At 40.4% G+C, this 27983-nt stretch overlaps 4 protein-coding genes across 4 annotated transcripts; 2 read left to right on the forward strand and 2 right to left on the reverse strand.

Annotated features, from left to right (window-relative positions):
• The first annotated feature begins 49 nt into the window (after positions 1 to 49).
• riiad1 (regulatory subunit of type II PKA R-subunit domain containing 1) lies at positions 50 to 3253 on the forward strand. Its single transcript, XM_079693450.1, has 4 exons — positions 50 to 1225; positions 1311 to 1387; positions 1928 to 1974; positions 2413 to 3253. The coding sequence occupies exons 1-4, from the start codon at positions 1145 to 1147 to the stop codon at positions 2475 to 2477; spliced, it is 270 nt and encodes an 89-aa protein (XP_079549576.1). The 5' UTR covers positions 50 to 1144; the 3' UTR covers positions 2478 to 3253.
• Positions 3254 to 3434: 181 nt separating this feature from the next.
• On the forward strand, positions 3435 to 15695 carry otoa (otoancorin). Its single transcript, XM_079694597.1, has 29 exons — positions 3435 to 3559; positions 4669 to 4749; positions 4869 to 4930; positions 5149 to 5170; positions 5434 to 5479; positions 5760 to 5826; positions 6029 to 6079; positions 6191 to 6366; positions 6450 to 6583; positions 7084 to 7202; positions 7310 to 7449; positions 7840 to 7954; positions 8087 to 8299; positions 8715 to 8882; positions 9463 to 9603; positions 9851 to 9900; positions 10335 to 10461; positions 10552 to 10670; positions 10763 to 10904; positions 11283 to 11491; positions 11572 to 11662; positions 11759 to 11882; positions 11973 to 12148; positions 12436 to 12579; positions 12659 to 12801; positions 13153 to 13289; positions 13585 to 13682; positions 14235 to 14388; positions 15198 to 15695. The coding sequence occupies exons 2-29, from the start codon at positions 4692 to 4694 to the stop codon at positions 15275 to 15277; spliced, it is 3306 nt and encodes a 1101-aa protein (XP_079550723.1). The 5' UTR covers positions 3435 to 3559; positions 4669 to 4691; the 3' UTR covers positions 15278 to 15695.
• znf687a (zinc finger protein 687a) lies at positions 15677 to 23170 on the reverse strand. Its single transcript, XM_079694596.1, has 11 exons — positions 23063 to 23170; positions 20572 to 22545; positions 19734 to 19986; positions 19460 to 19644; positions 19162 to 19346; positions 18781 to 18957; positions 18526 to 18688; positions 18182 to 18415; positions 17979 to 18091; positions 17591 to 17693; positions 15677 to 17503 (listed from the first exon to the last, which is right to left on the reverse strand). Exons 2-11 carry the CDS (start codon positions 22522 to 22524, stop codon positions 16877 to 16879), a joined length of 3993 nt encoding a protein of 1330 aa, XP_079550722.1. The 5' UTR covers positions 22525 to 22545; positions 23063 to 23170; the 3' UTR covers positions 15677 to 16876.
• Positions 23171 to 23755: 585 nt separating this feature from the next.
• LOC307046858 (26S proteasome non-ATPase regulatory subunit 4-like) lies at positions 23756 to 27756 on the reverse strand. Its single transcript, XM_079693515.1, has 10 exons — positions 27661 to 27756; positions 26495 to 26635; positions 26292 to 26406; positions 25958 to 26044; positions 25774 to 25842; positions 25438 to 25653; positions 25118 to 25226; positions 24886 to 25023; positions 24302 to 24357; positions 23756 to 24210 (listed from the first exon to the last, which is right to left on the reverse strand). The coding sequence occupies exons 1-10, from the start codon at positions 27684 to 27686 to the stop codon at positions 24040 to 24042; spliced, it is 1128 nt and encodes a 375-aa protein (XP_079549641.1). The 5' UTR covers positions 27687 to 27756; the 3' UTR covers positions 23756 to 24039.
• Between the last annotated feature and the right edge of the window lie 227 nt (positions 27757 to 27983).

A 27983-nucleotide genomic window follows, 5' to 3' on the forward strand; every position in this document is an offset into this window, starting at 1 on the left:
AGTTTTTATTCAGGCCCAGAGGCTCATTTTAGCCTTGAGGCCCCAAATAGCAGCTGAATACAGCCATGCTGGGATACTGAAAGTCAAAAAGCATTTTTAAATAGTTTTCAGTCTCAATATACTGAACCTAGAACAGTTCCCTAATCACCCAGCCTCTTAAATGTTTTCTTCAGGCAAAACCCCATCTTATAGGACTTGTTGTGGTGTTATACATTTAAAAAGTTGAATTGTGAACGTCAGTGTTGAAACCGCATTTCAGCTGCCATGGTGTTTTACTGCAATATTACAGAAGTCAAAAATGTAACTTTAAAAAAGGTCTAAGCTGACATAACACTGCAGTTTTCATATGATGTATTTCTGAAACCGACAGAAAAGAGAGAACAAAAAAACCCTGTCACCCTGTCAGACAGTGAAGGTGCTTGAGCTTCCAGAAAAGGATTCAATAGCACAAATGAATGTTGTCCTACAAGTTAAAGACATATTAGAAAGACTGTCAAGAAACAATACACACATTGAATACAGCCTAGATATTTCTTAATATAGCAACAAGCTCATAATGCAACAATTCAGGCTATAGAACAGCTTTCTAGTCGTAGGGAGGGGGGTGTTGCCGATTTTAGCATATCATAATTATTTTTGCTAAAGTGAATAGATTACATTTTTGTGTGATGATGGCTGAAGCCTGGTGTTGGCACACCGTTTATCCCCATGGTTGCTCATTCTATAATGTTGAATTGTGTGATTGATCAAAGTAAAATGCAACCCAAAGTCCTTACAATACAAACCCCACAATCCCTCCCACACAGAAAGCGATACATTACTTTTTGGTTAGTAACATACAACAATAATTACAGCATTTATTAATAATAAAATAAAAATCCCATAAATCTTCAGCGAGGATACAACAGTCCGTCCTTGTATTGAAAAAAAGGGCGTGTGACTGAAAACTCACACATTTGCAGAAATGTTAGTCTTTTTTTTGTCTTCTGCTGCCGCCTAGCGGACGCAGCCGTTTGTTGTTGGAGGTTGTTTCCATAGTAACAGTTGTTAGCAGCAGCCATGTCAGTAACAGGTGGACAGATCTGAGCGTGACATGTCTCCGGTCTGTAAGGTGATACATTAGACCAACATTTGTAGAGAAAATATGTCAGGAAAAGGGGATTTAGCTAAACTGGACGTTGGTGTATTAACTGCTGATCAGCAGGAGAAACTTCGACAGTTCAAGGTAACAGTGTCTCACTCACACACAGCCACAACCCGCAGCTGGATTTGTATGATGTTGACTAACCTGAAATGCTTTTTCTTTTTAGATCAAGACGAGAATTAACAATGAGAAGTATTTGGGATCACATCCAGAAGTGGAGGTATTGATAGGTGACTTTTTAAGGTTAGTTAACTTACATTAAACCAACTGTTCTTTGCTCTCTGTGTCTGCTGGTAGTAGCCTATTTGGGATAGAGACTGAACAATTAATTGTATATCACAAATGAGTGTCAGGTACTGCCTTTATGCAGGGACTTCTATCTTCTCGTCAGGGTTAAAGGGTCTTTCTGATATGCTATAATATCATGTTTTTTCTGGTTCTTATAACCAACAATGACTTTTATTTGTTATTATTTTTATAATAAATTATAATATACATTTTTATGATTATTATGACATACTGACTTTTTATGATTTATATCAGATGCTATACAAAGTAACTTCAAACGAATACGAACCTTGTATTAATGTATCTTGCAGCTTATTTGAAAGAAAGTATTTTAAGATACTTTAGAATCTGCCTCTGACATTGAGTGTATCTGACTAATATCAGTTGATCACATTTTAAGGTGAACTCTTTATTTCAAACACTCAAAGGGCACAGTCTCCTCAATATTCTTTGTACTGCAGTTGTAAAGTTACTAATCACATCCTCCTCTCACAGAGATGTGCTTCTAAAAAGGCCTGCGGACATCCGGGATTTCGCTGCAGGTGAGGCACACACACACACACACACACACACACACACACACACACACACTTACACACACACACACACACACACACACACACACACACACACCATGTGTTGACCCATGAAAAGATGTCAAAACGACTCTTGGTATGCATCAAAAAGTGCATCTAATGGGTTGAAAAAATAAATAAATGCTCATAAATACTTTGTGAGGCATTTGTAAAGACATGCTCGAATGTAATTTGAAGGAATAGGAATATGGCTGAGGAGAAATTATAAGGAATGGACTAAAAAGCACTGTAGAAAATATGAGATGTTGTTAGCCTTGTGATGTTAGCGTTAAATGTACCCCAGGAATAGTTGCTGCCATGGTTATCACAATCCAAATTAACAATAATGTCAAGATATACAAGCTCATTTTAAACCACTAATACCTGTCAATGCTTTCATGCCAGATCACTTCACCAATCCAGACCTTCATGTGTTAATCGGCTCCAAAATGGAAGGAAACATGGAGTGAAAGACACCCAACAGTCACAGTGCTTCCCCTTTTTGCCTTCTCTGTTAAGAGCAACACATGCATGGACTCTATCTTCAGTCAAAACAAAGACACAAATACATTTACGTCAGTCCACTTGATAGCGCAATTGTCCGATTCCCCATCATACACATGCAGGAAGCCAACAGATGGGGAAGATGCTAACTGCATTTCCTAATAAGAGTGATTAAAAGGTTAGAAAGAGGAGAAGATGTCCTGTGGGTCTCACACATACGTTGACACACTGTGCTGTTGGCCACGTCACCAATATGATTAGGAAGGGAAATATCAAGGCTGCATTTTGTGTTTACTCCTTTCAACAACTATTTCACCAGAACCATCTATGTGGCCCGCGTTGTGGGCACACAGCTGTTATAGTCCGCATTGATCTGGATACGGGCCAGTCAACACTGATTTATTTAGTTTTTGTCTTTCTAATTTTTAAATCTGTCTTAAAGTCTTTCTCTTGAGTTTTTACATCTCTTGTTCATTTTTTAAACATATGTTTGTGTTTGTGCCATTGAAAGTAAGGAAAAAGAAAAGTTATAGATTGCAAAAATATTAAAGAAGTGAACAATTTATGGATTTTTTCTTTCAGATAAATGTTTCTATTATACTCCACCGTTTCACCTAATCCTACTTCTACAACGACCTTAATATTCAAATGTGCTCGGTTTCGGTTGTCACATCTCTGTATTCAGGAGCTTATGTTTGCCCACTTGCTTTATGGATTGTGTAAATAAAGCCTTTACCGTGCGGTTACCTTTCCTTTGTTTCCTTTAAACTCTTTATATGGTTGTTGTTTGTGGTTTTATAAGTGTGTCCATCTTTTCCTGCTTTCATTTAAAATAATGTAAACACACGCACACACACACGCACGCACATGCACACACAGAGCATCTCCTAAAAGCACGCACCTGCTTTGCCTCAGTTGAGGACAGGTAACCATCGAGCCAACCCACATCAGACAGGAGAGAGAGGACGATCAACATCTCTCATTTTTCTCTAAATCTTGTTTTTTTTGCATTGATTCTGAAATCATCCTGGGAGCTGACATAGATTTGGTAAGTAAAAACTAATGTATACATTTATGAATTTCGTTTTTCGTTTCCTTTGAGAGACATAACTCTGTTTTCAAAGATTCAGATTCAAAGGTTTTAATGTCATATGCACATAAGCTACAGTGTATAAATGGCAATGAAAATCTTATGACCCGAGCTCCTCCAACGATGCAAAATATATCATAAAATACAAATGAAAAATAATGCAAGAAGTCTATATAAGATAAGATATTACTTTATTGATCCCAATTTGGGAAATGTTTATGTTGCAGCAGCATAAAAAGACATGGCATTGTACAATACAAATTAAAAGACAAGAAATAAACAAGGAAGTAGAAAATATACATGTTGAATTTACAAATTAACAATGATAATAAAGCAAGGTATTATATATACATAAGTATGTGACAGATAGAATATTAAATATATACGTTAACCCTGGATTGCAAACTTTTTACGTTGAAGCTGTGACATTTCTGTTAGATTTACATGTATACTACACTTATTTTTGTATGTTTTAATAGTTATTTTTTAATCCTTGATGAAAGATTTATATCTATGATTACCAAGCAAAATAATAATATTGTATTACAATCTTTTGTGTAATATTTGTTAACTCTAACAATGCCTTGTCATCATTTGCCACATTTAATGAGAAGTCAAATCAAGGGAAAGTATACAAATGGAGTCGAAATAGCATCATGCAAATGTGTGATAGTTATCACCAACGCGTGAGAAAGAGAAATGAGGAACATAACGTTTAAGTGAGTGCAGAAGTGATCGAGTAAGAGGGGAGAAAGAGAGGAACATCTTGTAAATTACCAAACATGTTTTTCACAGCATGTCATTCTCTGAAGTCCAATAAGCTTCCCTGAAGAGGAGAAACACAAGTGGTAACTACATCACAAATCCTCAAAGGAGGAAATCAGAAAACTGGAGGGGGAGTCATGGAGACAGGTTCCATAACAAAGAGAGACATAATTACAAAACCAATTAACCTACTGTTTAGGGAAAAAAGTGTATCACCACAAAGTAAAAGGAGTCCAAACGATTCCCTTTTAATATTCGTTTCTATTAATGCTCTCATTGAATTGTTTACTTGTGTTCAACAGACAGGCTGGCAGGTCTTTTCACCATGGCTCCTAAAGGAGGAACATGTTGCTTTCTTCTCATCTTGGCATGTGCAGCCTTGGGTAAGCATCAACACCATCACCTGCAACTTCTCCAGGTGCATGGCCACAGGCATGCATTTTATTTATGTGTACAAAAAAAACTTGTGTTTTTATATAACTATTTATTACTACATTTTCAGCTAAGCCACCAGATGGGAATCCTGATACTAAATCTGACATCAAAGACATTTCCAGGAAACTGGTAAGTCATTTCTCTCTTCATCAAGTCCCACACATTATCTTTATAGTCGCCGTTTTTTCTTCTTAAAAAGAGAATATTGCATCATCACATTAAGACTGTGAAAAGCTTTAGTCAAAAGAGTCATATTTAAATAAGTTTATTCTTAATAAACATTGTTTTAGTTAATCATTTCTAACCTTTAACATTTGAGGATGTTATGTCTGTCTTTGTTTCATCAGATGAAGAAGTGCCTGAAAAATGGTGAGGGAACACTCAATACACTATAATTGTTAAATGAACGTGTGTGTGTGTGTGTGTGTGTGTGTGTGTGTGTGTGTGTGTGTGTGTGTATGCGTGTCACATTAGACAATGCTGATTCACTGAACAAAGGTAGTGTATGTTTGCATGCAAAGTGCCCTCTGTAACCCGAGTCAAAGCGAATACATGGCAAATACTCAACACTGGCCGAGTCCTGATGTGTTTTAACTGTGCAACATCTCATTATGGGGGATGCTGTTTTACAGGGTATCCGGAGCCTAAGATGCTGCCCATAACTCCCTTCAAGAATTGGTAATTCTGTGTGTCTGTGTGTGTCCCTGCTGTGTGTTCGGTTCATTTCCTGGACCTGTTCAAATGCTGAGCTGCCTTTTTATTTTTCCAAACTATTTGGCTACAAAATAATCTGAATAATCATGACATTAGAGTTGAAAAGTGGAAGACTATGGTTGACTGTGCAGAATGTATATGAAGCAAAGTAATGACAGACATTAATCAGCAGTAAAACACAAAACCAAGTATTTTAAACTGTTTCTTACTCACCACATTTTTTTTTTACTCTCATTTCTCTCAGTGACTTGGCAAAGGCGGACAGCATGGTTTCAGGCTCTTCCAACAAAGACCCACAAGTGGATGTAATGGTGTGAATAAACCATGGACAACATATAATAAGAATAAACAAACATAGGATCACTTAAACCACAAAAGATTTATTCAGACAACAAAAAGGATTACTGTTATTATTTATTTTAATCTTTAAAATTGCTATCTTAACGGTTGATGAGTAATTGTATTCATCATTTTGTGTATGTGTTGTTCAACTTTTTGTTTCTCTCATTTTAGACAAACAAGAAATGTCTTCTAGCCACAATTGAGCAGATGCGGAACTCCTCCGTCAGTATTCCCCACTAATGCCAAGATCTTGTAAAAAATAAAACATGATGCATTAACAAGTGCAGCTCTATGGTAGTCTAATAAATCCTACCATCTCTCTTATTCCCTCAGATGGCATCTTCATGTCACACTCAAGCGATTGTGGCCTCTATCTCCTGGGACATGTTGACCAAACAGAGTGAGAACATGACGTCAGAGGAATATGACACACTGTTGGAGGCCTACAAACCTGCTCTAGGAATGAAACTTCCTAGTGATGTAGGAGAGCGCCAAAACCTGAAAAAGTGGTGAGTTTGGATTTATGCAACTGTCTTCTCCACTGTCTCTCATCAGCTTTTCTTAAAAGTGCAAAATTGGTAATTTGTTCCAGGATTGACATGCTGAAGGGGGCATTTGTTGGCATGTCTGAAGACCAAACGACTCAGGTGGTAAAATGGGAGAAAGAGCAGATCATGGAGAAGTACTTCAACTGTACAACAAGGCCAGAAGCTGATCAAAGATCAAGTAAGAAAAGTGATAAAGCCAATGGATTCAGTAACCTTTTTTCACAATAATCAAACATTTCAATACAATCCATTCGCTAAGAAGTGGAGAAAATGTCACTCTCTTATGTTAAATAGAAAGAGGAAAGAAAGAGGGCAGAGAAGTAAGATAATATAGGTGGCACGAAGTGAAAGGGACAGAGGGTAGTACCTAATAAAGTAGAAGTGGCAGCACAGAGGGAAACGCAATCAGAGGGGAAGAAAGATGGAGGTAGAGAACAAAAAGCAAGGCGAACCAAGCATCTGAAATGAAAGAAAGGATGACAACAATAGACAGGCAGGGTGTGTTTGAGTGGGAGCTGGACAAGCCTCTTATATGCAAATCATACAAAGCAGGTGGAGAATCATGTCATTGAACAACTAATAATAAAACTGGAAAGGACAACATGGAAAATCATGCAAATCACAGAACATGACCTCTTTCCAGTACTTTTGTTTTTAGTATGAATGTTTCATCTGCAGGTTCGATGGAGCGCTGCAACCCTAAAAGGAAATGGCTGAACTTGAAAACATTGAAAATGATGGGACCTTACATCGCCAAATTAGCACCAATGGATGTTGATTCTGCTCCCGAGAAAGAGGTGGGGGGGTCTGCAAAGAAGAAAAGCCAATTAACTTTAAAAAGAAAAAATGAGCCATTTTGTATTTGTATCTTTGCTGATTCGTTTTCCTTCACTTTCTCTTCTAGCTGTGTGAATTCTTCAGCTCACAAAAGTTTAAAGAAGCCACGAAAATGGTCAGCAACATGAATCCCAGCCTGGGAAGGAAGTTTTTCAAAAGATTTGAAGACTGCTTCGAGAAAGAGGGGTTTTCTAAGAATGTGGACAAGTGTGTATTCATGCATGAATGTGTGTCGATTAGTGTTGAACCAAAGTCATAGAATGTATTTATTTAGTGCCTAAAATAAACAAAGTTACAAAGGTAAATCTTGAAGGATAGAACCTCTATCATGTGGTGAAACTGAAGAGGGCAGATGGACATTTGTCATTGATTCCTACTCAGTGATTACTCTGAATGAGGGAGCTTTTGGAGTTTTGTAAGGAAGGAATGTTTTAACAGACAAGAGAGATATCATTATAACAGACAGACACTCAATATGACAGAGAGAACAATACATGTATCATCATTATTTGTTATACAAATTAAAGTAGCTGATATTATAAAGGGCTGATTTCAAGGTTGGATTAATCACTACTGTTTTGCTTTTTATCTCATCAGGCTCGGCATACTGGCCTGTCATGTTTCCAATGCTCTAGATTTGGATCCTGACATCAGCCAAGAACTTCTCTCTGAGCTCGACAGCTGTGACGACGGCAACCCCAGAATCAAGCAGGTATACCCCGCTCCTAATTACTGAGGGGGTTATTAATGATGACCCCCCCCCCCCCAGATGGGACAATGGTAACATTTCAAGTAAGAGTAATCTCTTTAATACTTTGTTTCTATTGTCCTCCCCTGACTCCAGATGAAGAAGCGTCTTGTCAAGGCAGTTTTTTCGACAGCAACCGGCATTAAAGGACTAGAAAAGTTGAACAAGAGTCTTACCTTCTTGACTCCCTCAGATCTTTCTAATATTTCTAAAGCAGTTCTCAAAGACATCATCAAAGATCTGGGATTCAGCGTCCAATGGACACGAGCCCAGATGCGCGCCATAGGAAATAAACTGCAGGACAAGAAGGTGAGCCTGCCTGCTGCTGGAAGATAGTCTTTTCAAATGAGCTTTATTGGCATGACCATATATACAAAAAAGTAACAAGAAACATACATGTTAATAATACATGTCGCACAATGTGTGTGTGTGACCTGCCTAGCATAGTGGGGTAACTGTGTGTGTGTGTGTGTGTGTGTGTGTGTGTGTGTGTGTGTGTGTGTGTGTGTGTGTATGTGTGTGTGTGTGTGTGTGTGTGTGCGTGCGTGCGTGCGTGCGTGCGTGCGTGCGTGTGTGTGTGTGTGCGTGCGGCAGGTAAAATCATATTATGTTGCCAGACTGCAGCTCTCTGTGACCTCTCCTAAAAGGATTGGTATTTTTTGGGATGTTTGTTTTTAATTTAGTATCTCATGCTCTCGTTCTATCTCCTTCTGCTTTGTCTTAGTGTAACAAAATGATGTCCGGTAAGGATCTGTTGGCCTTAAAGTCAGTTGCAGAAGGTTTGCCAAGATGTGCATTTAAGCATGTCAAGGAGATCCTGAATGACACAGAGGGGATGAAGAACATCGCCCAGAGGATGAGGAAGGGGCAGCGGATGGACATTCTGCAGGAGGTGAGGAAGGAGAAGCAGGAAATAAAGCTAAATTTAGGATTAAGACAAACTCTAAATCTGATGAGTACTGCCTGTTGAGGAAAATGTAAATGTATAAAATGAAAAAAATCTTAAATTGTAATGTCAAATAAAAAAAAGTATGTTTTGTTTACTGTAATAAGAGGTGGGAGAAGTACTCAGACCTTGTACTTAAGTAAAAGTAAAAGTACCAGAGTGTAGGAATACTCTGTTACAAGTAAAAGTCCTGCATTCAAAATGTTACTCAGGTAAAGTACAAAAGTATTGGCTTCAAAATATACTTAAAGAATATACTTAAAGTACAAAAAGTAAAAGTACTCAGTATGCCGATTGGTACATTTCCGAATAATATATATGATATTTTTTGATTATAATTATTGTAGTGGAGTAGAAGTACAAAGTAGCATACAATGGAAATACTCAAGTAAAGAAAAGTAAACTAAGTAAAATCTCAAAATTGTAATTAAGTACATAATTAATGTACTTACTTCCCATCTCCGACTAATACCATTTATAATTACTGTTTATATATTATGAAAAGTAATTGAGTGCTTGCCTTCAGCTGCTTGAAGACGTGGCTCCCTCACTGCTGGTGCAGAGGCTGTCCGGCCGTTTGCTCGGCAGTCTTCCCCTAAGCACGCTAGTTGAAGCAAACATCGTCTCTTTGGATCAAGTGGGGGATAAAACATGGAGTCGCTCACAGGTGAAGCCCCTGCAAACCTCCTTGCTCCAAAAGCACACAATTGTTATCACATTTTATTATGTTTTTATATTTTTAACACACTCTGAATTATCTGGCTTCTTCCATGTAACTGTTCCTGATTAATTAACTAAGCTGGAGTACAATAGCTTTCATACATGTATCACTTATGAAGTTAGTTGAATGTATTTACAAAAAATATGGTGAATTTGTTGTGAATTGTTTTTGTCTTTTTTTTCCTGTTCTTTAGGCAGCTTTCCTGGCAAAAAAGATACTTAATGGAAATACGTTTTGGTATAGGTGAGATATAAACAGCTGTGAACAAACCATATTTAATACAATGCAATACAAAAGCTTGCTATATGAACATCTGACAAAGCTAACATGGGTTTCTACTGAGAGACTTTCAAGGACATTCAAGAATTTAAACACCTGGTAGGTCTTATAACATTGAAGTAACATTAAATATTAAAATAAACAAGTAACAACTATAATCCTCTCAAATCTTCGATTATCATAAATGTCGTTATCATTATATATTGAAATAGTGGTTCTTACATTAGCAGAAAACACTGTCTTCATGTTGTAAGCAAATGACCCTTGACTTAAATCCTCACTTCTGAGTATCCACAATAAAAATATTATAAGAAAACCTTTACAAAGACATATTACTTGGTTATTTTATCTGTGTGTTCTTGTAACAGTGTTTGCAATGACTTACATTCACTTGACAGAGTTAAGAAGCTGCGCTCAGTGATGCAGGGAATAACCTGTGAGATGATCGACGACGTATCAGACAGTGATACTGGGGACATGGGTCAGGCTGTAACAGAGGATCCGCAGTGGCTTTCCAAACGCCAGGTGTGTATTTACGTCATACAAAGTACTACACACATATGTGAATAAAACATGTGTGGGGTATACCAATGGATTACGAATATCTGTTTCCAGGCAGGATGCGCTGCCCGAAAGCTGTTTGCTTCTTTGGAGAAAGAGAGACCTGACTACTTCAAAAACATCACTGAGGAGGAGATGAAAAACATCTCCACATGCTTACTCCTTCGGCTGCCGTAAATAAACAGTCTTTTATTTATTTCACTTTGTTTGAAGGAGTAAGTAATGAAATATTACTGGTCTCTATCCCTCTATCTTTTTCTTACAGGCCTTTGAAGGTGGAGGATTTGCCTGACTCTGTGTGTCCCACCTTACTCGACAAGATAGAAGAGGCCGACCTGAGCTCATTACCTCCACGTTCCCTGTCTCGCCCCACATTCACCGAGAGAGCTCTGCGTTGCCTGGCTAATGTACACACAACAAGGATACAGACAACTTAAAGGAAAAGCCTAAACACTCAAGAGAGCAACATAAATGGCTCCTTAGCATACATTTGTCCAAGTCTCTAGTACAAAAGACATTTCCTCATTTGGTGTTTTGATAGTGATGTCAGTGTAACACACTGGTCTCAAAAGTTTGATTGGTGTTTTTGAGTTGAGGTCTGACTGAAGACCACATAATAAACCCAACAAGCCTTAAAATGAGCCCTGCGTGGAAGCATGTGTTTCTCTGCTTACTTATTGTTCAGGTTTTTTCTTTGAATTGTCACCTGCCGGTTCCCCACACGCATTATCACTTGAGTCCCGTTTGCGCAGCAATGATTTGAGATATTTGCTGTGTATCTGCAGGGGACAGACTTATCCATGTTGACCAAGGAGGACGTGTCCAGGCTTGGACCTTTTTTGTGTGAGCTTTCGCCTGCCCAACTGAAACTCATGAGAGGCCCCCTCAAGGCCCCTGAAGTCCTCAAATCCAGCCTCCGTGCCATGGCTTCCTGTCAGCATATTCCCCGTCGCCACGTGGCAGGTTTGGTTCAGCTGGTCAGCGAGACTTTTGGGTAAGAAATAATCCCTGTGAAAGCCTAAATTATTGCAAAAAAAAGCTTTTTCGATGATGCATGTTTTAAATCTCCTGCAGGGATCCATCTAATTGGTCAGCTGAGACTATGGAAGAACTTGGTGCTTTGGTCCTTTTGGATGACAATAAGACATCTACTCTGCCCAATAAGGTGTTATTGGGTCTTCTCCTTCACTATTATTTGTGAATGTAATTCTCATGACACCTTCTGACCTATGTTCTCTCTCTTTCTCTCTCTATCGGGCAGCCTTGGTTGAAGGATGTTCTGTATTTCTTGAAGTCGAAACACAAACACACCTCCAAAGCCCTGGGAAAGAAAATCTTTGATCTCACCACAACCGCATCAAAAGCAGCACGTAAAAAGAGAGCAGGTGAGGACATCACACACAGGTGTTTGGTGCATTCTTCTACTGAATGCTCCTTTTCTCAACCTCTATTTGTTTCTTTCTTGTCTCTCATAGTCGAACAAGTCACTACGGAGATGATTGAAGAACTGGGAATGAATAACATCTACTGGTCAGTCGAACAGCTGGATGGGATGTCAGACAAAACCTTCCTTGCTACTATAGAAACTCTTGGAGATGTCCCTGACTACAATGCAGATCAACTGGCCGTGCTCAAAAGCAAAATAGATAAGGTACAGTGCTTGTAGACAAAAAGGAATTACCACTGTCTACAGTAACTCAGTTAAACTAAGCAAATGCTCAAACTCCCTCTTCAGTCAAAGGTCAACATGATATATTATGAATCTGGTGTCTTCCTTTTAAACAACTTTTACTTGATCTACATAAGATTTAAAACGTCAACATCCGGAATAATCCAAGTACAGAACTCCTTCAAAATAGGGATCATAAACCTTTGTTCAGCACTATCACTCTCTGGGTAAAGGTGTAAAACATGTAGGTGTTTGTGTGTTTTTCACAGAACTTGGTTCCAGAGATAACTGAGAGTGAGGTGAAGCAGTTGGGATGTTTAACTCGGGGATTCTCCAATGAAGACCTCGAGAAGCTCCCTTTCCCATTGGACACTCTGGAGGAAACTGCCAACTGTGGCTGGAATGAGTCCCAGGTGAAGTATAGAAGCCGCTTCATATACTAATTTACTGATCATCGTAGCGTTCACTAATCCAGATTTATGGTCTCATTAGATGGAGTCGGTGTGGAAGGGTGCTTCAAAATATAACAGCCTGACGGCGAAGCAGCTGAAAGCAGCAGACATGGTGATGCTGAGCAGGTTCATCTGTGGCCTCGACTCCACTGAGATCAGACAGCTGAACATTGACGCCTTCAAGTTAGTGCACCATACAGAAATAACTAGTCATTCAATTGTTCAAGAGAAGGAGGAAAAAGACCACAACTCTGTCTTTATCTTATGCAGCTAAACATATCCTCTTAACTTCCACTATCTATGTCTCTGATGACTTTCCCCTATTATTATTATTATTATTATTATGATTATTATTATTATTATCTGCCTTCATTATTTTATTTAAATAAATGATACCTCTGAATGCTGAATTAGTTCGGTATCAAATGTAACTATTATCAATACTTTAATTTAAGTTTACAAAGTATGCATCACCTGGTCAAGAGCAGAATTAAGAACTCGGACTAGTTTCTAATGTTTGTTTGTGTGTCGCAGGGACGCTGTGGGCTCAGTGGGAAGTGTTGCCTGCTCCTACAGTAAATCACAGGAGTTGAAACGTCTCGCTGTGTCTGCATTTGGAAATCCTAAAAGCTGGGATGAAGCACAAGTATCTGAGCTGGGCAACATCGCCGGTTAGATAATCCCCTCTACTTTCAGTTGTCTCTAGGAAACTTAACCCCACTGTCTTAGCTATTCATCAGAAGTGCTTTTAACTGTTGCCTACTGACTATTAAGACTTCTTACACTATTTTTTATTGTATTTTATTATATATATTAAATCGATGGGGGAGCTCTGGTCATAACATTTTCATTGCCATTTCTACTTATGAGCATTTGACATTAAAACCTTTGAATCTTGAATCTACTGCAGAAACTAGTTTTGGTTCTCGTTTTGTAATCAGCTACTTCTGTTTGTGTCTTCCTCAGCTGGGCTGGACGTAACTGAGTTTGCTTCTTTAAAATCGTCAGTCTTCTCATTCATCAGCAAGCCCTGCATCGCGCTCATACCACAAAGCATCTTTGCTGTGAGTCACTTATGGTCACTATTGTCATGTGTATATCAGCTGGAAGTCAAATCTACACAAGTACTTTACTTTAGGTATTTTCGTTTTAACGCATATATTCCCATTATATAACGCTTAATAATTCTGCCTCAAAAAAATTCAAAATCAACCGACTCCATCAACTTTGAATTTCTGTAAGTAAATCTGTTAAAAAATTGAAATGGTCCTAAAATACATTGTTAATGCATCAGTCATAATACAAGGTATACATGTACAGTATCACAGCATGAAAGAGGGCATTTGTCATAACAAGTACATTAAGTGTTTTTATTCATTTTTGCTGACTTAATACTTACATAACAATGCTACACTATTTCTTCTAGCAAGGTATTTATAAATGATTTTACCTGAGGGATTGTCTTCCTGTGGTGCTGCAGATGGCAGCGCTGATACTGCACTCTTTTGTTCTTCTCTGCATTTGTCTATTTGTTATGTCCACTTTGTGTACATTGAGTGTAATTGAAAAAACTCATAATGGCCAATAAAGGAGATGTTGATTTTGTTTACCCCCAGAGTCTCAATGTTGATCAGCTGTTGTCTCTTGGACCTGACAACGCTGCCATGGTAACCAGTGGACAGAAAGCGGAGATGAAAGACGAGCAGCTGGCCGCTCTTGAAAGAGCCGCGACCGGGTCAACTGACCAAGAGCAAAGAATTGACCGTTCAGGTAAAAACAAACATGGACACTGCTGAAAATTGTCTTAGCATGGTTTATTTAAGCAATAGCTCACGACAGGCCGTGGTATATGCTCATAGAGAACCGCAGTGACGCGTCCAAAAACCCGGAAGTAAGTTAGCATTTTTAGCACTTCCGGTTCCTTCCTCAAAAAGCAATGCATTTTTTCCATAGGGTTTTGGAAAATAGCTCGAAATAAGGTCTGTGGTTGACACAAATTTAAGAGATAAATCACGTTTTGTTCTACGACATTAAATATATCAGCAGTGATCCCACTGGTGATTTTTGAACAGTTTACGTGTCTGAAAAACGATGGTTGTTACCGAGTGGCTGAATAGGACTACAGAAATGGTCGAGGCCGTTGTACGTCATTGCGCCGAACACGTAAACACTCCCGCTAAATTTGTTTTCCCCTGTGTTCTGCTTGAAAGCAAGTGCATGCCTATCTTTAGTATCTGTATATCTATATCTGACCATTAGAATCGGTATTTTTGAAATTGTCGTTTTTAACACCGTAGTTTTACAAATGATAGAATAATTAATTACCAGTGTTTTCCAATTTTACTCGGCAGCTCGTTTCGTTAGCTAACGTTAGCTAAAGCTAGCGCTACTAGTTAGCTACGCAGCTAAGAGGCGTGGTCCGGCCCGACGCGAAGGCAGTTTGCTTCGCGTCGGGCCGGACCACGCCCCTTAGCGGTGATATAATGAGCATATACCACGGCCTGTCGTGAGCTATTGCTTAAGTACATCACTCACAGTGCGGAGTTCATTACATCCATCTTCATGTGGCTGTCTTTCAGGAGCTCCATCAATGAGCGTCGAGGGGATCTCAGCCTTCATGATGCCGCTGCTGTTCCTCATGGGTTTGCTGTTGCTGTGAGAACTGAGAGCTGCACATCCCGCTGCAACACAAGCAGGAGCTCCTACCCACCAACATGCAGCCTCTTTATGTTATAGGGATGTCTCTCTTATTGTGAGGACTATGGTTTCTTTTAGATTTTCTGATATAATTTGTGAGTGCAGGCTGTACTAAACAACAACAATTACATACTCAGGATATATTTAACTGTGTGAGGAATCTTTATTATTGCTTTTAAATATTCTGTCTCTATAAGAAAGTATATTTTAATAGGATGAAAGTTAATGTGTGTCACTCAGGTGATCTCGTTGTAGGATGTCTTTGTACTGTAAGAATGACAAGTGCATATATCAATAAAGAATAGTAACATACGTTCTGGGGTACAGTTGAAAGGGTATTTAAAGACAACGAAAAAGAAAATTAAAGAGATCATGTGGCATTTTTTTATTTTTTTAGAAACAATAGGTTAAAAATAGTTGTATCAATGCAAAAACATTAAATGCAACATGGTGTGTAAAAGCATTGGATAGTCTCCTGAGGAAGTAAACACAAGCAAACAGGTCAGTGAAGGCTGCAGAACATTGAAGGGGTAATTATTTAAGAAACGCAACAATGATTTCTCTTTTTGCAGTGCGAAAGACTAAATAAAAATAAAAATGGCTATGATCTTCATGTTCAACATTTCTTTGCAAAGCACAAGGAATAAACATAATGACACACATTGGATCTTTTGTTTACAGTAATCTCATAAAACTACATTTAGACACACGCGTCCCACAACCAAATGCTAACATACATTATTTTACTTCCAACTGTTGCTCACAAAGAAGGAATACCTCCTTTAATGTTAATAGTTAAATGTTTAATAGTAAATTCCACTTCAAAATATGTCATAGTAATTCAACAATATTTCCTCTTTGTGTTAGTGTCCCTCTATTGCAGCTCACCAAGGAAACACTAAAGAAACTCAAAAAGGAAATATGATGGGTTAACTACTTTAAGCAAGTCCCTGTAATTTAGTTTTCATATACACAGAAATGTATGGGAGCTAATGGCTCCGTTTAGAGGTGGGAACCAACAAACAAACTAACATGTATGTTTCTGAAAATGGCTGGCAATGAGAGAATATAAACATTAATTGTAACCGAGTTAACCGACACTAAACTGCTGCCAAGATTCTTTAAAAGTTATTGAAAAGGACTTCACAGAGAATTACACAGGTTTGAAATGTCTCCTCAAGAGGATGTGAACCATTGAAATCAAGACAGACACATTCAATTTCTGTCCATCAACATTAAATAAAACAGCCATCGCTGGCACATTATTATGTGATGCGGTCACAGCAGTCAGACTACCTGTTTACGGACCAGGAAGAGGCTTTCATGTGAGCAGTATCATTGATGAACACACAAATGCAGCATTAGATCCTGAGGGTCACAAGTAGAGTTGAATCTCCACCAGTGAAAATCACACGTGAATGTTTTACAAACTGTTCACATACAGAGGACAGCCTCAGTTCTACCACTGTTCTTTGGTCAGTGCAAAAGTGAGTGTAGATGACAGTAATTAAGGCACTTGCGATCACATACCCACAATGCTCTTCCTCATGTATTTTCCGTCTTACGGAGTTTTTCCAGAGTTCCTTGCGTTGATAAAAGCCATACCGTGAGTTCTGAAATGAGTATTCAGATCCGTTGCCTTTTCAAAACGTTTGCCGCAAACCCTACAGGCCAGCGTGCCCTCCTCCTCCCTCCCCAGAGCGTTGGAGGATTGAGAGGAGGGGGACGCTGGGGCGGAACCATCCAGGGAGCTCTTATCATCGTGGCTCCTGTTGTTACCTGGGGGGGGGGCTGGGTGGGCACCGAGGGACTGCTGCTCAGCTTCTCTCACTTTGTGGGAGATGAAGCGGTGGCGCGACAGGGAGGAGAGGGATGTGAAGCAGGCGCCACACTGTAAACACTGCTGACTGCCCCCTCCCCCCTCCGCCCCCCCTCGCCGGTGCTTGCTAATGTGCTGCAGGAACACAGCCTGGTCCGCCGCGGTGAAGCCGCAGGGGGCGCAGCGGAATCCAGACTCGGGGTGGGAGTAGGGGGCCGGAGCAGAGGAGGACGACCGCGACTTCTTCACTGGAGTCACCCCATCTGTGGACTCTTCGTCCTGCTCCATCCTCACAGCTCCCCTCGCTCTGCGGCCGGCCCCCACACTGCCCTCCTGCTCTGAGGAACTGTCCGCCTCATCTGTGCCCCCCTGTGACCGGAGGAAATCACCAATACTGCCGTTTACATCTTGTTCAAGTGTTTCCCGTTTGACTTGTTAACATAAAGAGTGACTCACCATCAGTGTGTCCTGGCTGCCGGGCTCCGCTTTGTGTCTCAGCTGAACATGCCTCTCCAACAACGCTCTGCTGCTGAAGGTTTTCTTACTCTCAATACAAAACCTACAAACACACACACCACTTAAATATAATAATGTACTTCTATGGTCGAGTAAGGGCAGTGAAGATCTGAGTAGGTTTCATATTGTTAGTTTACTTATATATTAAGAATCACAGTTACACCTGGATTGTTACCAAGCAATTGTTTAAAAGTCCGAAGCTTTTCAACAGTTTACCAAAAACAAAGAACATATCTTGGCTTTTTTGCAATGATTAACTTGGACTTGGTATAGTCTTTCCACTTCAACAACATAGTGTTTTTTACTCTGCAGAATGTGTGTGACTCACTTGCAGCGAAAGCTACGACTCCCGGCTTTGTGTTTGTCTCTGAGGTGTCGTCTCATGCTGGAGGTGGTGGTGAAGGAGCTCTCACACTTGTTGCAAGGAAACTTCTTCAGATTCTACACAACACAACAACATATGGCATATTCATTTATAGCTCTAAAAACCTTTTCTTTTGACATCTTAAACAGCAGGGGATGCATCCAGACCTTGCTATGTTGCTCAGCCATATGGGAAATGTAGTCTTGCCGGTCGGTGAAGCGGGAATGGCAAGGCGCACACTTCCATCCTGTGGGGGTCTTCATCTTTTCTGCTGTCTCTTCTTTATCTTCATCCATCCATTCCTCTCCATCTGAGCTCTCCATCTTCACTGACGGCCGGGAACAAGAGGAGGGGACTGGAGGTGAAGGCAGCTCTTGTTTTAATGGTGGAGTGTTATGAGTCTGAGGAACAGGAACGAAAAGAGAATGAAATTACGAGGGGGATATATTTTACTTTCTTTTTTTACTTAATTGATACTATTTCAATGATTCCTATAAAATCATGCATCTACCTTGTAATGGTCCAGAAGGGATTTCCTCTGAGAAAACAGCTTGGTGCACTCAGGGCATTTAAACACATGGACCTTCTGATTGGTTAAATGCGTGTCAAAATGGACGTAAAGCAGGGACTTGTTGGTGAAAACTGTGTCACACATGACACATTTATAGATTGACCTGTGAAAGGATAAAAGCCAGGTTGATTATTGAAAAGGAAACATTTGTTTTCATAAGCACATCTTTGTGTATATGCGAGTGTGTATATATACATGGTCTGTCCTTCGGTGAGGGTTGGATGTTGGGTGTTGATGTGGTTTTGTGTGCTGGGCTCAGATTTGAAAGCCATGGGACAGCTGGGGCATTTGTGGAACATATCACAATGAGCCTGTTGGATGTGAGCCTTCACTGAGTTGAGTCCTCCAAACACCACCAGGCAACTGGAACATCTGCAGAGAGAGAAAGAGTTTATTTAAATGTATTGAAAATGTTGTGGTACATGACGTGAATCCATCCTTAGCTAAACAATATGCTTCAGATAGTATCAAACTTGGCCAATTGTTTACATCGTAAATGGCCCCAAACAATGGCAGAGAAAAGAGATCAACATAGCCATATAAACAGAATTGATGGGTATAACAATGATGTCACACCTGTATCCGATGCGGCGTGCAAAATGTAAACAGATCTCGTCAAGGTGTGTCTGAAACAGCGGCTGCTTGGCCGTGCCCCCACAGTCAGGGCAGACGTGGGGGGGGCAGCCTTGGTGGATGCGCTGATGAGCCGCGGCGCTGCAGCTGTTGGGCAGCAGCATGGGAGGAGAACACTCTGTGCAAGGCTAGAGAACAACAGAAGAAGAAAGGCCAACAAATGGAGTTAGAGTTAACTTTCATACCATCGATCAACACAGTTTATGTATGTTCTCTTTATCCTCCCGCTCAAAAGACTCACAGAGGTTTGTGCTGGTTTGATTTCTTGGAAATGCTCGGCCACCTCTTCTTTGCTGCTAAACTGAGCCTGGCACTCAGGACATTTATTACTGATGAACTGCAATGCCTCTGCTTTCTTCTTGGATACCGTTTGATGTGGCTGGGGTTTTGTGTTTGGAGTGGCCTGGCCTTTTAATGGTGACGGCCCTGAAGAGGGAGACAAAAGAGACCTAATAATAGAGATTGCATACAGGCAAATGAAAATATATTCTGAGACAGCGATAACGTTGACCAACCAGCTGTGGGTTCCTGCTGGCCAATCATCTGCTCCACAGGAACGGGTTTCATCACCAGGTGTGAACACTGCATGATCAGGCCTTTCTCCTTGTGCTCTCTGGCGTGGAAAAGCAGGCTGCACTTGTTGTAGAAGGCTAGCCGCTTGGCACAGTGGTTACAGGTCACCTCGATCCTCAGCGAGCGCCGGTCGTAGTGCCGGGCTAAACTCTGCTCCAGGGCAAAGGCATCTCCACACTCCAAACAGCGGTAACCCTGCAGGGATCAGACATTCATCTTCTTCGATAATCACTTCATTGGAAATAAAGCCATGTGCTGTGAGATTGTCATGATGTCATGATTATGGTATCAAAACCAATTACTCCTTCTGGAAGTGGAATGTTATACTGAAAATGTTTTACACATGACACTGTTCATAATGCAATATCAGATGAGTTATACCACACACACATCCTCTTCCTGCATATATACTTTTTCTTAAAACAAGTTATCATCTAACGGATACAGTTTGGCTGCTTGTCCTTATCAGATTTAACTTTAAGTGCCAAAGCAGCTGGTTCTACCTAATAATCTATGTATGGGTTTGTGGCAGGCGTACCTAGTTGCAGTTAACACAACTAGAGCTGCGACTAAGGATTCTTTTGATTAAGAGTCAAACTATACATTTTCGGTTCAATTGTTATTGTTTTGTCCATAGAAAGTCAAACTAAGCCAAAGCTCAATGTTGCATTCTTAAATCACTTGTTTGTTCAGAGACCACTAGTCTAAAAACCCAAAGCATTCAGTATAATATCATAAATGATCATATATCCAACAGCTGTCTAAACAGTGACAGTTCACCTGTGCAGGAAGAGGAAGGCCCCACTCTGCAGGAAGAGGCGAGCTCAGGTCTGGTTTATAACTGGGCAGCAGGTTCTTGTTGTTGAGGATCTTGTTGAAAGCTTCCACGAGGTTGGTCTGAGTTTTGGAAATGATCGCCCCGGTGCTGTTCACTATGGAGGCTGGTCTGCTGCTACTCTGGGGCGTCAGCAGAGGTGAAGGTGAAGAAAGTGTCATCCCACTGTTGGTGGTTTTCTGACCCAGGCTGCGAGGGTTGACCCCACCCGGGCTGACTCTGGGAGTGGAGACAGAGATGGAGGGCAGGGTGGAAGCTTTAGTGATGCTCACAGCTGTTGTAGAAAGTTTAGGCTTGGTGTCCAGCACGGTTTTGTCTTTGACCAGACGGGCACCTTCCAGCGTTGCGGCACAGGCATTCTGCAGCATCGTCATCGCAGGCAACTGAGGTTGCTGTGATAACTCCTTCTTAGATCTTGTGTTTTTAGGTTCTGGGGAAGATTTTGAACTGTTCACATTCTTGGTGGTTGCTCTTCCCCTTCTTTTAGGGGTAACACCAGTCACGGTCCTTTTGATGCTACCTTTAGGCATTTTGATTTTAACTTTGAGGGGACGCGATGGAGATGAAACTGTTTCTGAAGCACACACAGACACAGGATCCTCAGTGCCAGCACCACAGCTCTCCTCATTTAAATTGTCTTCATCTCCAGCCATCTTGTCGCTCTGCCCCTCAGCGTCACCCTGCCTGTCCTCTTCTCTGCACTCAGTTTCCATGAGCTCCTCTTGGAGACTGGAGTCCTTGTGGTTCTCTGCGGTTATGGCCGATTCAGAGCAGCTGCTTTTCTTGGAGACAACCAGACCCATCTCACTGGGCGGTGGGCTCTCAGGTGAGTCCCTATCATCGATCACATGCTCTGGGTATGTCTCCTCTTGGACTGATGCAGAGCTAGAGGTGAGAGAGGGGAGGCTCTGTAGTTGAGGAGCGGTGGAGGGAGATTGGTGAGTGGTAGGTTTACCCTTCCCCTTGTGTTGGGGTTTAGGATTTGCAGGGGCAAGAGAAGGCGGCGGGCGAGGATGTGGAACAAGACAGGCTGCAGTATCAGGAGTCCCAATGGCCTCAGACCGTAGTCTTGCTCTGTGTCTAAATTTGGGGGGGGAGGACATGACAGATTCTGGGCTCTCCTGGATCACAAGTGGACTTCCTAAATCTGGCTCTGAGTCATCATCATCTGACTGCATAACATGTCTAATTGCAGCCTTAATACCACCGTTTTGCGGTAAAGGAGAGGATGATGATTTACTCATTTCTTCCTTTTGAGGAGAGTGCGGAGGGCTGACTAAGTGTGGGTAGGGAGGAGTTGAGGAGTTAGGACCAGCACTAGTCGAAGACTGGGAGAAGAGGAGGGGCTTCAAACTGTTCATGACATCAGTCTTGTGCTGAACCGATCCAACCTCAGCTTTTGTATCACTTTCACCCTCATTTGAATTCAGTGTAGACCTGAATGGGGAATGAGGGAGCCATGGCTCTGTGGTGGACTGTCCTTGATCCCTGGGGACAGATCCTTCAAAGCCATTGGCAGCCTGGGGCTCCACAGGGGCTTCAGCAGACCTTTTGAGGCCAAGCTGTGAGGTGATGTCCCCCACCTTGACCTGAACCTGAGAGTTTAAGCCACTGTTTGAGGCATTGTCTGTTCTGTCCCTGGCAGACTTCTCCTCCTCTTCAAAAGACTCGGACCGTACTGTGTTCTTCACAATAACACTGACCACAGGAGGTTCACTATGTGAGGCAGGAGGGCGGGGAAAGCAGGAAGGAGACCCGCTCTCTCTCTCCTCTGCATTAGTTCCCACCTCATCTCGCTCATCCTCTGGACTGGATTGAATGGCTTCTTTGGCATCGATGTCAGGAATGTCAAAAGCTGCTAGCAAATCGTCAAAGTCTGGGGTCTTCATGTCCCCCATTGCCAGCACAAGGCTCAAAACCTATAATGGCAACAGATCAGTCAGATATTATGTCAGTTCAATCTAAAAACGTTGACATGAAGAAAGAAGGATGTGTTTCATTTTCGGCTGCATACTTTTAAGCTGAACTCATTTGATAATCCTTTATAAACTGTTGTACTAACACTGGACGCAGCAAAAATACCAAAATTACTTTTTTGACAGCTGGTATCATTAGAAATTGTCAAACATGTTTGTGTGTGTTATTTTGTTTACCAGACTTAAGTAATGAAAGTAAACATGTCTAAAGAAACAATAAAGTTGCCGATTGAAGTGTCAAACTTCACTGTCATGTTGCAACAAGTGGGTCCTGCTGCTAACGACATGCTACATGTTAGCAGCTAACGTCAACCAGCCAACTTTCTACACGTCGCCAAAAACTACCTTTAGCTGTATCAGTGTAACACTCAACTAACGTGCTTCTCTTACGCTATGTTTAATGTGTTTTGTGCTGCAGATAAAGCTAGCATTAGCACTTATTGCATTTGATGCGAATTACCTGCTAGTTGGCGAAGTTGGTTCCTGACTTTCCTCTTGGACGCATTAGTTCGACGTCACCAAATCGTGCGACAGAGACTTCCCAGGTGAGGCGCCTCCCACATGTTCACGTGTTGTTTACAAAATTGAAGATGCAAAAGCATTTGTAATTTTTACCATTTCAAGCTCAATCTCAGTAATATTTAACTAATAATAGTTACTGCAGTGATCTTTACAAAACTTCTTTTTTTTTTAAATACAGATAAAAGTTGTGCATTGAAAATGTTACTTGTACAAAAGTATATTCCAATTTTTGTAAAATGGCCCATTTTATAAGAATATATTTGTATCATATGTGTATTGATCTATAAGTTTACAAACTGTTTTCGAAATATGATAAGTAAAGATGATTATCTATGACCATATTTTTTTTCTTCTAGAAAAACAAACAAAAAAAATATATATAAATGATTATTATTATTATTAGTAGTAGTAGCTTCCGTAAGTAACATGACGTTTTACATCCCTCAGCGGTTTATGCATCTCGTATTGACACTCGTTAAAACTCAGTCATATGAATTATTCCCATCTTTCATCTTTAAATGCATGTGTAACTGGTTGCTAGCTGCGTTATATACCAGTGGCGTCTTTAACTTGATATGTTTGGGTATTGTGTATTAGTTAATACATTTTCTGCATCAGATGAAAAGCCCCATTGTATTCTGTACATTTATTGAGGAAATCTGCTCATTTACTCAGTGCTTATATTACAAAATATTCAAAAGTAACCATATCTGCTTGACACAAAACAATGAAATCACAACAGTCCTTTAACTTAAAGTTGGAAAAAGGCAAATATTTGTACAGTTAACAGAGCTATATAAACAGAAATGTAACTAATTGGTTCCTGTACTGAGGAGAGTACTGCTAATGACACATGACGTGCAATCTTCTGTTTTTTAGTTTTTTTTAATATATTAAGGTTGTCTCTTTGGATGTTCATTTCTTCTTTTCCTCATCCTTCTTGGTGTCAGATTTGGAGCCTGTCTGAGATGCCAGAGAGCCCATGGCATTTCGGATGGCCTCGTTATTAGGGTCTACGCCAGGAAGGTTTTCCAGGACGCTCTGAAGGAACTCAGGATCCTGCATTACATCGTAGTCCTCTTCATCCTGGACACAGAAAATTACACATTTTATCTGTTATCACACACTTCCAACTGATGAAAATGAGAAATGAGAATAAATAAAGACTTGTCCTTACCTTAGCCTTACTGGAGTCCATGTCAGCTCCTGTGTCCATGTCCTCAGCACCAAACTCTGCAAGATAAATGAAACAGAAATGTTGCCGTCATTTTTGGTCTGGGCTTTTTAATGAACTGCAATGCAAAAATAGGAACATTTCAAACTGCGTCTAATATCTAGATATAACTAAAAGTATTGCATATTTGTTCTGTAATGCTTCATTGAGTACACACATTGCATTCAAATTTGTAAATGTTGACCCAAGACCAGTACAAACTGTTTTAGCCAATTGTTGATGAGTCATTTATCACATGTAAAATATGTGGATATGTTTTTCTAGGCTCCAAAGTATCCACCTGGCCAGGGCCACTACAGGCAAACCAATCACTGTAATGTCAGCAAGTCAAGGTAATATTTATTTAAGTTTGGCTGTGGCTTATTTTAGATAAGAAAATACAAAGTATACATGTAAAATATATACAGGACACCAGCTACATCAACTGATTCTTCCTCCATTCCGCCTTAAACATTGTATTATATTGTGGATGTGATGCGTACTAAGTCTCAGCTTGTTTTAGGGAAAACTAGAAATCTATGATTAACCTGCTCCATCTCCCTGCATGGACATCTGCAGAGCGTAGGCGATCTGTTCGTCCTCTGTCATGCGGCTGAAGTCTGGGATAGCTGGTGTGGATGATTCTGTTTGAGGAACAGACATTTTCAACAGGGCATCCTCAGACTCTGGAACAGAAAGAGGGGAAAACACACTGTGTGAACACACTCCCGCTCGGGGTAAAATGTCTCTTCTGAAGTAATATTGGCAGAATGTTCTCACCATCAGCAGCAGGAGAGGGAATGCCAGCTTCAGCAGCGGATGCAACAGCGACTCTGCGAGCTTCATCCTCCTGTCGTTGTCTCTGCTCCTCCATAGACACCCTCAAAGCCTGACGATAAGAGAGGAAGAAACAGTCTAATACAAAACAAGTAGCATTACAACACACAAATATACAATGAAGACAGAACAAAATGTTGGTGTTGAAGGCAGTTGTAAAGAAAACAGCAAAAGGGATGACTAGTCCTAAGGATTTTAGACACAACATGCAAGAAGAGTTTGGATTACAATAAACACAACAGCATCTTTCCCTGCTCTCTTACCAAGGCCAGCTCCGGGTCTGCACTGGGATCCACTCCAAACTCAAAGTCTCCGGCGCCCAGGCCCAACGCAGCCCCCCCCTCTCCAGCCAGGATGGGTGAGGACAGCAGGGCATCAGCCAGACTGGGCCCTGGAGGCACTGTGACCAGGTGGGAGCCAGCTCCCTCTTTGCCATTCAGTGTGTTTATGAAGGACGTTAGCTTCTCTGTGTTCATCTCCTACATCGGTGAGAAAGAAGAAAGTTAGCATGAGGACTAGACAAGGTATCAGAGAAACCAAGAACAATACAGCACATTATATTATGATTGAGTGTGGGTCAAATATGAATGGAAAAATACCTCCTCTCCAAAGTTAATGATATCCACATTGACCTTTTCCTTCTTTAGACGCTTTGCCATTTTGACCATCTACAAGAAAATAAAAATACGTAAGTGACAGATACACATTCTGTAAAAGTCTTCTACCTGGTTGTCAGTATCAAAGCATGCGTAACATGTTGACTAATGTCAGAATGCCGCTCACATCTTTGTCATTGTCCTCCACCGGGCTGCCAACAAAAGCAATAATGCGCATCCTGTGGTTTTTGCCCTGTCTGTGCTTCAGCGCCAACTAGAGAGAGAACCATACAAAATATTAACTGACAAAATGCGTTTAAGTGACAAATAGGACAAAATATATTTTTCAACAAAGAAATGTTTCCATTTGATGCAAGAAAAGCACAGGTGTTATTACATAATGACGGTTGCATTATATTTATGCATATACATATGTTCCTAAAATTTCACCTTGCACATCTTTTTTAGCTACTTTTTCGGTTCAGGATGAACGCAGTGTGTAATGAAGTTCATAAACTCACATGTGCCACCCTGATGCCGGTGCAGAAGCTAATGTTCCCGATAGGCTGCACAGCATGTAGCTTTGACAGTATCCTGCCTGTGTCTGGTGTCAGCGTAGTCAGCACCTCACAGTTGCTGAATGGGGAAATAACACTTTTGTAATTAATTTCACAGTTACATATGTTAATGTCACTAAGCTCATTTAAAACACAGTGCCTCTTACTTTGCCATGGTGATGAGGCCCACGTTGTTTTCAGGGTTGGTGCGAGTCTTGGAGTGACAAACCATATTAACTGCATCCTGCTGGGCCTGTAGTCTGGTGGGCAGAAAGTCTCCATTGCGCATATACTCACTGTTGTCCACACTAACAAATGATAAGAAAAAATAAGCATTGTTAAAGATGTATATTCCATTGATTTGACAAATATTTGTACATTACAGACCACAATTAATACGACAAGTCTCTAAAAAGAACACTGTTTAAGTGTTTTAAGGGGCAGACACTGAAACAGTTCGTTATAATAGCAGTTTTCAATGAATTAATTTAGCAAAACAGGAAATGACAACCATTCAATAGTTTCAGCTTCTCTAAAAGTGAGGATTTGCAGCTTTACGTTGTACATTTGAGAGTCTTGGATTAATGTTGGACAAAGACAAGCATTGTGAACACATTGTTTCGGGAAATATGATTGTCACTTTTTTGGGAATTTAAAGAGAAGAAAACAACATTATATTAAAAAATGAAGGACACGTTTATTGTTATAGCCCGAGTGAACACAACGGGTCATTTCATTGAATGGAAATCAATGCAAAAAGCTCTGCAGTACTGCTGCCTATGAAACGTTTTATTGACATTGTTTAATAAAACAAGGTATTTCATGTTGTGTCTTGCGTTTAACATCATGCAACATTGACAGAGAGAATGTATTTAGGATAACTGGATAACACGGCAGCATGGTTGGACAAAGAAACTGAAACAACAGAGCGATGCATGTTATGACAAAGACAGTAGGTAGTATTGTTGTTAGCTAGCTAATGCTAAGGCTTTAAAGCCATGTTATTTAATTTGAAGCACACTATTTACTTTAAAGTTGCGTCACATCAACCTGAGTTAGCGACACTACATTGTTTTCTCGTTTTTTTAAGTATAACTTGTCAAATAACGTAGATAACAAGTCGTTTTGTGTGCTGGAAGCTGCAACTGACTAACGTTAGCTAGGTTATAGTGACTCAGGAAATAGCTTAAGCACCTTAAATCATAAACAAAACAAGCAAACCTGTACAGTTCAGGCAAACTATATCAAAACATACTTATTTAGTTACCGACCGTTTTTTGAATAAAGTTAGCAGTCTTAATATTTAACTCAAAACATATTTATAATTTCTTACCAGACCATAGTACTTTCAAGCACCATCTTGAAGTCTGTGGTTTACTACGTCATCGGGTGGGTTTATGGGTAATGGTGTTTTTTCATAATGAAAGAAACAACTTGAATGATGATTTATAATAAAAATGCAATCATTGGGTTGAATCATGTTAGCAGAAGGTGCCCTGTAATGAAAAAAGGCCTTCTTTACTACTGCAAAAATGATGTGAGTGTCCCAGGCTATGTCCCTTGAGCATTGCCAACATTACATTTGATTGATTGTTGTTTGATTTGAGCTGTTTGATTGAGTTTATAGTTGGGAAATAGTCCACAGTACTCCATAAT

Source organism: Notothenia rossii (genome assembly GCF_949606895.1).
Source record: "Notothenia rossii genome assembly, chromosome: 7".
Classification (NCBI taxonomy): Eukaryota; Metazoa; Chordata; class Actinopteri; order Perciformes; family Nototheniidae; genus Notothenia; species Notothenia rossii.